We start from the raw sequence: 10,045 nt of genomic DNA, 5'->3' as shown, positions 1-10,045 counted from the left end.
CAATTACTGACACACAGCTAGAATAATAAGTGTAGGTGGTGTGTGTGTGTGTGTTTCTGATAGCATCATAATAACCAGACATATGCTACAAGCAGGAAGACATGAATAAACATGAATAAACCCTCGGGTCTACACGTCACTCTCCTCGTCAAAGTGTTCTGAGGTCGTTTCTCATCTGAGTACATGGTTTACCAACTGTAGCTTCTGTCACTTAAACACACACACACACTCGTGTCAAGGAGGAGGTGGGAAAGTAGAGAGGATTAATAGCTCAGGTTAAGTGAGAAGTGAGGATTAAGTATTTCTGCGAATTGTTTGGATGTGGACTTAACTGTGTTCAGTGCTCTTATCGACAAAGGAGACTGTGAAGGACAAGCTGAGCAGGATGAAGGCACCGAGTTCTAATCGCTTGAGTTCCGAGAGTCTGGGATACGAGCAGCGATGCTCTACAGTCTACATACTGTGTGAGACTACAGCTCACTGACACATCATCATCTACTACACACTGTGTGTGACTACAGCTCACTGACACATCATCATCTACTACACACTGTGAGACTACAACTCACTGACACATCATCGCCACTGACCTCTAGATGAGTTTTATGTCGGGTGTGCGCACACCTTTGTCACATGGTATCAATGCACCGTCTGGCTTTTGCTGTCTTCCCAGTGCAGGACTAGAAAAGATTTTCATTATGGTCATAACACTACATTTCATTTTAAAATTCAAATAAACACTCGTATTTCTATGTTACCATGAAATATTGTAGTGGCGCAGGAAGATGTTAAACTTTGAGGGGGATATGTGGAACTCCATGATGGCAGTAAAGATTATCAAAAGGAACTTAAAAATCAGGATGGTTTATTTAAAGACAAAAGAATCGACATAGATACAGAAAAGAGTGATGGAAGAGAGGAAGATGATTTCCTGCTTAGTGTCTACTCATTGAGAAACAAAGCTCGCATTGCTCCAGCCGCAGTTAACTACTTCCTGCTGATAATATCAAACATCGTCCTTCGATGTCTTCGAAAATTTACTGACAGAGAAGTGAATTGTGGACTGTTGCTGTCAGTAAAGAATCATTGTCAGTGCCTGCTGACAGTAACACAAAGTGTACTTGATGCTAGCACCGCCATCGAGAAGTTGTTTGGCTGCAAAGACAGGACAGAGTTAGATGTCTACATGTCATCACTTGTATAGCAGGACAGAGGTAGATGTCTACATGTGGTCATCACTTGTATAGCAGGACAGAGGTAGATGTCTACATGTGGTCAACACTTGTATAAGCAGACAAAGACAATGTTACTCAAGCTGTGTGTCATGTGGTTAACAGCTTTCTGCTGTCATGCTCAAAATGCCGGTGAGTGAAGTTTTCTTGGTTTTTTTGTTGTTGATATGTCAGTAGAAAGATTTACTTACTTTAAATCAGCTTAAATATGTTTTAAGTTAATATGTGAATTGTTTATTTATGATGATGTCAATAACAATTTAAGACTTTTTTTAGCTTTTCGTTGTACTTTGATACATGACTGTTTTAAAGTTGTTCTGGAAGTCTATTAATTATTAATTCCATATGTTCTCGTGATCACTGTCCTTGAGACTCAGCCTTTAACATTGTCAGTAGACATCTTGTCTTATTAATCCGATTGACCACTTCCTTTTATAGACTAAGGCGAGTGATTTTGATCCTAAGGAAAAGCTTGGTGTTATTATTGTCTATCTACATAAACACTTGATATCAATACCATCATTAGTAAATACTCGATATACTGTATAACACTGGAGTCTACTTACATTTCACGAGGGACTGTACTCTGTGTTTAGTGATAACAAGTTTATTTTACAAAATGTTGCAACGTGATTTATATTTCCCCTCTCCAGTGTTTTAAAGCCAAGAAATTGGTTTATAATTTTTATTGATTCCTTAGATAAGAATGCTTCTAAATATGAATTCTAATTAATACATCATTGTTACAATTCAGTTCATTCACAATTATTATCTAATATTCTTACTCTTGACTGGATCGTGTTTACAGTGAACGTGGCCCTGAACAAGACAACAAGTCAGAGCACCTATTATCGTGCCTTTACCTCAGGGTCTACAGCGGTGGATGGCAGGACACCGGGTGGAGATGTCACCCAGTTCATGACCTGCATCCACACATCTGAAAATCCCAGAGACGAGTTTCCATCGTGGGAAGTAGACCTTGGTCACGTGTACCCTGTGGCTTACATCACCATCTATGGTCGTCCCGGCTGTAAGTTAGTCTTCAATATTTTACACACAAATACTAAAGTGTTGCTCAGCACAAGAAACACAAGAAGGCGACATGTATATTTTACAGTTTGTAACAATTAAAATGTTTCAATAAAAGAAAATCTATGCAGCTTTCTAATAAAGTATCCTCTTGTTATCTATTTATCTCACGACCGCTGCTGACTATCGCTTCTTTCTTGAGGGAATCTCCTGAATATAGTATACTACAGGGCTGCTTTGGGTGATAACCACTGGCTCGTCGTCTAACATCCCCACCAACAGTCCAACTCGCTATGGTGTGGGCGCCATTCAAGTTATCAAGATATAAAACTAGCAAAATAGCACTTTTTATTTTCTTTCTTTCTTTCTTTCTTTCTTTCCTTCTTTCCTTCTTTCTTTCTTTCCTTCTTTCTTTCTTTCTTTCTTTTCTTTCTTTCTTTGTCTGTAAAGGCATGTGTGTTACAATCTTTGCATGCTTTCTCTCTTTTTTATTTATTTCCGTCCTCAATAGTCTTAATTTACATTTTTGTGTTTGTCCAATACACTAAGCACCATGAAGTTTAGCCGCAAGACATAAGACAGAAAACTTGTGGTTGCTGGAACAACACTTCTTTACACATTTGTTTAAAGTTGATTTAGTTAGCAGGTACAGAGACAGAATGTGAGTGTTTGTGATGTTTGTAGATATTATTATACACATATAAATAAAGGAACGCTATGCTAGTGTACATTAGTGTTTGTCTAATGTTTGTATCTTTCAATGACTTACAATTGTATTCCTTCACAGTCTTACACAGAATGGTGGACACAACTGTCATCATAGACAGTATCACGTGCTTCTCCATCCAAAAAGCTCCCTCTACCAACCGTTTTAACGTGTTGTGTACCACGGCGCTGTCTGGCAGGATAGTCAGGATAGAGAGACACAGCAGGGTTAAGAAGGATTTCAGCCTCAACATGTGCGAAGTTCAGGTGTGGGGTACGTATACACTTTGCTTAACTTTGCTATAATAACAATAAGTGTTTGCTCCTCTAACATACCGCCATTCTTGTTGCCCATGTCTCTACACTATTTTACCTGTTGTTTTCAAATCGACAGGAATTTTCAGAACGATATACAGAATATTTAATTTGAAATTGTGATCGAGATAGTTTGTTTAATGATATTTTATAAAGCAAATAGATATCTTTAACTAAATTATATGCATTCAATGTTTAATATGATGTGTCTATATGTTAGCAGAAAGACACTACACAAAACCTATTTCTGATATGTTGGATAAGATTTTTTTTCGCCAGTGTCTTTTTTGTGATTTTTTTGGTAATTAAAGATTTTTGTTCTGCATTTGTTTTCTCACTCATTATTATTATTATCAACTGAAAATTATAAAATCAATTCGTCACATGAAAAACATCTGCTATAATATTTTCCCACCTGCCTATATCCCAATGCGTGTTTTAAGTCCACAGACGATAAATTCCCTCACAGTGTGTCTCACCAAAACACTCTTATTGTTTAGCATGTAGTGTGTCTGGACGATTCAAGTATCATGCACAAGATATAATGGAGCTTTGAAGATATGAATTAAAGATGTTAAGAAGATAATATATTTTCAGTTTGCAAGGACGGAAAGTACGGTGCTAGCTGTGATCAAAGCTGTGGTCACTGTGAGGGTGAGACTTGTGACAAAGACAGTGGACGATGTCCGAGAGGCTGTGACCCAGGCTGGCAAGGACAACAATGTCACACACGTAATGACAATAGCAATTTGTTGATAATGTCTATGAGTCAACAACAGTTTTAAAATATGTAAAGGGATAATAGAAAAAAAACTGTAGGATACTGATACATAACACTATATCACTACATGAAACGTAACATAAAATAAAATTATACTTTTATAAAAATAGTTGAAGAAGGAATGAGAGAAAGAAATATCAAAGGATAAATCTTAATTGACCAAGGTTATACAATAAGGAAGAGAGAGAGGGAAAGATAGAACATAAGGGGTAGGTTAGTAGCGACAGATGGCTTTGATCCTATTAGTAAAATCCTTGCTCCAATTACAGATATATTAATACAAGAAAAAAAAAAAAAACTTGTCTGAATTATTTCACTGAGATGTTAGTATAGAGCTTTGTTAACCACAAACACAACATCAAATATGTCACTAACACTAAATTTTAAAATCTTTTTAGACTTACGACTGTCTGAGCAGTTGTGATGTTTGTGAGTATCAGGAACACACAAAAACAACTGAATAAACAGCAACCGAAAGCTAGCTCTCAGAATAGACTAATAATATCAAACCACCTAAAATCTGTAAAATCGTTAAAGAAAACTCGGTTGAGTCTTTGAGGGGATGAGTAAGAAAGACAAGGCGAGAAAGAAGAGAGATGTAGTAATAACTCCTACCTTGTAACAGCAGGTGAGAAAGTTTACCTACAACTGTTGTGTACTGTAGGTTGCAGGGATGGCACGTATGGTTGAACTGTTCTCAGTCGTGTGGTCAGTGTGCCAACTCCACTTGTGACAAGGTGACGGGTAGATGTCCGCGTGGCTGTCAAACAGGGTGGACAGACGACTTGTGCCGAACTGGTAAGTTTGACAATGACATCATTATTTCTAATAACTCACTTTGTTCCTAATTACCAGGGACTCAAAACACGTTTCAACCGGAAGTAGCTTTCAGAGCAAGATCTTTTAATTTAAAATCTGTCAAAGTCGATTACAATAAAATTGTGTGAGTTTCACGAAGACAGGAGGAAAAAATATGTAACAAAAACCTTGTGATGCTGTAGGTAATTAAATGTAAAATTATTTACTTTTAAATATTCTGTGAAGCTTGTGAAGATGGGAAGTATGGTTGGAGCTGCTCTCAGTCGTGTGGTCAGTGTGCCAACTCCTTGGCTTGTGACAAGGTGACGGGTACATGTCCGAGTGGCTGTGTAGCAGGGTGGACAGACGACTTGTGCCAGACGGTAAGTTTGACAATTATTTATAAATCTTTTAAACGTTTCGACTTTCACAGCAGGACCGGAGAAAAGAGTGTCAAGTAAACAGGAAGTTTTACCACTGATGATGGAGAGGGCGGCTGACAGTTCATTATGTCTTTAAAAGCACATTACTGTTGTACACATCATGTCAGTGTTGTAGACTGTCAGTGTCACATTACGTCAGTGTTGTAAACAGTGTATCAATGTCACATCACACCACAGTGTCGCAGACATCACCATACTGTGTAACTAATATCACATTTATTGGAGCTTTGGGTGTCCATGATGTTTTGCTTACATTTTCCTCTTTCATTTTTTAATTACTCCGTTTTTCCTACAGTGTCCTTATCCTTAATATTATTTATCCCAATTATCATCATTCGGTCTTTAAAGTGTCCAGCCATAGCATAGCTAGCAGACAGCCAAACATTTGCCAGCAAGCAGTTTATCACGCAAAGTCGAAAAATCAGATGTCCCCGTTAATTGTAGACACTTTCATACTAAGAAAACCTTTTAGTTTTGTTTGTTTTATTCTTTGATTAGTTAGATGTGATGGCTTAGTATCTGAATTCGGTTGGACCAAAAAATATATATATAATTTAATCATACCAATCTGTTTTATTTTTTCAATTAATTTGCCAGATTCTTCGTATTCTCATTGTCACTTTCACCCATAATTATTATCTTAAGACATTTATTTTTTTATTAACTTCATAAAAGACTTTTAGTCAGTTTATAATTATTTTAATTATCCAATCTTTTACAACATGAAAGTTCTGGACAGAAGGATTTAGTGATGCGTATGTCATTTTCTATGCAAACAGGTGGTTTTTTTTTGTATTTGCTTATCGAGACTTGCCGAGTGATGAGTTAATACAAATGAGTGATTACGTAACACGTGCGCAGCTTTCTTTGATCTTGCCACTACATGCTTTTTCAAACTCCACCGAGCCTTACCGACATTCAGTGAGGAGTTTGTGACCATCGACTTTCGAATAACATTTGATGGTGTTTGTTGATCGACACTCGCGATTTACTTCTAAAAAGGAGACGGTCCACGATCGTGTGTTGAGAGATGATACCGACAGATTTCTCTCTGAAACAGTTAAATTTAAACTGGGCTGCACAGGGACCATGAAGACTCACGAAAAAAAGCACGATGACCACGAGAAAGGTATTCTTGTACAATCTTTTTGAAACACGCGATGATTTTCTTTTTTTACCCAAACTGACAGTTTCAGTAAAGGATGGTTGTGATGATTACACAGACATACAGTAGTGACATATTTAGCATGTAAGAACTCAGTCCGACACACATCACTGAATTGTCTGATACAAACTTGTACAGTGTGATACAGCTGTCACTAGAAGTTTGTACATCTTGTTATGACAGCTTCCTCAACATCCGACTAGAGATGGACACCAACCTGAGAAACACTTTCAATGTACACTTGTGTGAAGGATGTTGATAATATCAAAAGTCTATTCCGATGGAAGAAATAATTCTCGGAAGTTTTTACCAGAAGTTTTTGTCACATTTCTGTGTTCTGAAAAAAACATTTATCAAGAAAACCTTCAATTTGCTTACAATTTGTTTACACCCACGACTAGAAGCAAATCGAATAGTAAGAATACTTTGAATGGTTATTCTTTTAACCCTAGTCAAAACGATTATGCAACATTTTACAAGGAAAAAGTCCTATACATTGATTAATAAATATGTTTTAGAATATTATTTATTTCATTGTTACTAAAAATAACAATTTGGCGAGGTTACACAATATTATCTTATTTTCTTGTTTTCATGAGCATCCACAGTTACAAGTTATCAATGCCCACTGTAATTTTGCTGGCATCAAATGTCTTTATAGATGAATCACACGTGGACACAAGGAGGGAGACAAACCAAGGTAAGACTACACTAAGGTAATGCGATTAGCCATTCAAATTTTTAACAGTCATATTACAATTGTAATGAATGTTCTATTTGTGAGACTTCTTCAAAACTTTGCAAGAGAAATAACCAGCCTCTTACTGGTATCGACTCCCTAACCCTGAAGTTAACACATAACAGTCACACATCAGTAAAGATCCGCGTGTTTCTCGTTTTATTCCACACTCATCTTTGTTTACTGTTCACTTTACAAAAGCTGTTTAAAGATTTCTTAGTGCTTGTATCAAATATTTTTCTGATTTATTTTCAGAGGTTTGTGTGTGTGTGAGAGTGTGTGTGTGTGTGTGAGTGTGTGTGGGTGTGTGAGAGATACTTGATTACAGAATGACTGACACAACAACCAATGTCTATCTTGGTGAGCTACCTTCAACCTTCCAGTAAAGGGGACGCAACCTCATACATCGGTTGCTGGACCTGCGGTTTTTCACTGAGCTCATTCATCTGTGACCATCCTGTTCATTATGCACACAATTGTATTGTTATTATTCTTCAAAATAGTTCTTATTCCAGTAATTTATTAAAACCGACACAAATAACTGTAAATGTACAACATCTTTACTTGTAGATCAAGACCTAAAGTATGTAGAGATGTTTTGTTTTCTAAGTTTATTGAATAAATTAAAAATAGTTTTACACATTGAGCACTTACTGGTCCACTCAAAGTATTTTAATTTTTAATTAGCCCACCAATCTCTAAATTTGTCGACTACACTAATGTTAATTTGTTTAACTTTTCTGTCGTTTCTCACAGGGGAGACAAGCTGACTGTTGTTGTCATGGAATACAAGTGTCTTCACTTCCAGCTCGAGCAGTCTGATGCATCACATCAGTTGTCTGCATCCTGTTCAGTACTCTCACTGTCTGGCCTTCACTCACTGATACACAGAACTTTTCGCGATGATGAACCACTACCATTACAGACAATGTACAAACTTTAAATTGTCCCACATCCAAACTTACTTCTACTATCACCTCATCACCAACAGAAAGTCAAAAACATACAAGAACTGTCAGAAGAATTGAGATAGAGATTCTTAATAATGCCATTTACTTAAGCAGTAAATTTGTTCGTGAAATAATTACCTTTTTCATTTAATTCGTATTCAACCAGACATCCACGACAGACTCACTGGGTTTTGAAACATACCTACTTTATTTACTCGAGTTTATCTCTTTCAACCACACACAATTATTACCAGTGGTGTTGGCTCCTACGACAGCTTCAGGATATTTCCAGACTGACCAACAAAACCACTTTTCTAAGATCCTAATGATTAGCGGAACTGTGTTTGTTTATACAATCTGCACATCATACCTTGTGATATATATTATCTGTCAGTGTGTCTGCAAGATGAGCACAAAAAAGAGTTTCAGCTCAAGAAAACAAAATATTCCGTTAAATAAGAAGCATCAGAAAAGATTCATTATCTCCTTATAATACAATGACATGTGTCACTTTATTGGAATATTGTAAATTTGTGATTTGATGTTTATATATAAAACACAGACTTCATGATCCTTAATATAAGCGAGTGAGAGAGTGTGCGCGCCGACATTCGATTGTGTGATGATATTCATCTGTAAGTTTGTATCATAGTACTGCCTTCTCTATTAGATTAGAATAATATTTAAAATATATTATCTTTGAGGCTATTAGTCCTTAGAACAAAGAATCGACATGTAAAATCACATTTTAACTAAAGAAAGCGAACTAAAAATTATAAACATGAGACATTAGTCACTACCAACAAAAAATACTTTTGAGTCTCTGTAACATTATGAGACTACACAGAAGTTTCTGTGGTTCTTATAAACCTGGAAATATACTGACTACATGTCAGTGTAGTCCACATGACTGTCTAAAGGAAGCATGTCAAGAGGAGGGCGGCCTGAGGGCCGCACACGTGAACAGAGGGCCGCACGTTGCACATGTCTGGTCTAAGGAACGATGACAGCAAATTTCACGTTAGGAAAAGAGAAATGGTGAATTTGTCGATAACAGATATAGAAGATAGTATCACAGGGTAGAACAATGCGAGAGTTTCTATCTCAAAACGACACACGGCTTTTGAGTGTGAGCAGCATGAGTAATGTGAGCAGCTTGAGTAATGTGAGCAGCTCTGAGTGTATCTTGCCAGTGTGCAGTTTGAGCAGTTCTGCTAGTATGTCTTGCCAGTGAACAGTGTCATCAGTTCTGTGGATGGCGATGTCTAGTCAGCCTCGCTGTTATCAGGATGTTTGACTGTAAGATCAGAGTGACAACGATTTATCGAAGCACTTTCTGTCAAATAAAAACATACATGAATGGAAAAGTTTTATTGTGTCATCAATATCAGTCCGTTTGTCTGTCTGTTTCTCTGCCATTTAATGTCACAGGGATTTATCGTTGAAACAAATGCATGCGTTTGTGTGTGTGGTTATGCTTGAGCTCAATCAGAAATTTTAATGAGTAACAGAAATGGCATCAGAGTAACTCGACATCATGATGTTTACTGACGGAAAAATAGAGGAACAAGTTTTAGTATACATCCCACAATCGCTTACATACAGGACAGTGCCAAATACTTCACTCAAGTGCAGTGGCAGAGAATATTAACAACTTATGTCCGGTCCGTGCCTACAGCATCCTGTGTTAAATGTAGTTTTTTCCGAACCTGACAATAAGCAGGATGTGCAGGTGGTATGGCGACCCAGCAAGTCTTCTATCATCACTTCCTGTCTGTCATTAAACGATGATTTTCAGCTGTGGACTCATCTCTCCCAACGTCAACGATGACCACTGAGTATTTCTAGTGGACAACTCGCCAAACTAATTTAAAAAGACAAACTTATT

At 37.0% G+C, this 10,045-nt stretch overlaps 1 protein-coding gene across 1 annotated transcript; it reads left to right on the top strand.

Moving 5' to 3' along the window:
- Window positions 1-238: 238 nt before the first annotated feature.
- Window positions 239-9,514, top strand: LOC112571911. Its single transcript, XM_025251308.1, has 6 exons — window positions 239-1,364; window positions 2,041-2,262; window positions 3,049-3,240; window positions 3,879-4,013; window positions 4,727-4,860; window positions 5,107-9,514. The coding sequence occupies exons 1-5, from the start codon at window positions 1,262-1,264 to the stop codon at window positions 4,750-4,752; spliced, it is 678 nt and encodes a 225-aa protein (XP_025107093.1). The 5' UTR covers window positions 239-1,261; the 3' UTR covers window positions 4,753-4,860; window positions 5,107-9,514.
- Window positions 9,515-10,045: the final 531 nt, after the last annotated feature.

Source organism: Pomacea canaliculata, linkage group LG9 (assembly GCF_003073045.1).
Source record: "Pomacea canaliculata isolate SZHN2017 linkage group LG9, ASM307304v1, whole genome shotgun sequence".
Taxonomy (NCBI): domain Eukaryota; kingdom Metazoa; phylum Mollusca; class Gastropoda; order Architaenioglossa; family Ampullariidae; genus Pomacea; species Pomacea canaliculata.
Note: the sequence above shows the minus strand (reverse complement) of the source record. Positions and strands in the feature narration are given on the sequence as shown.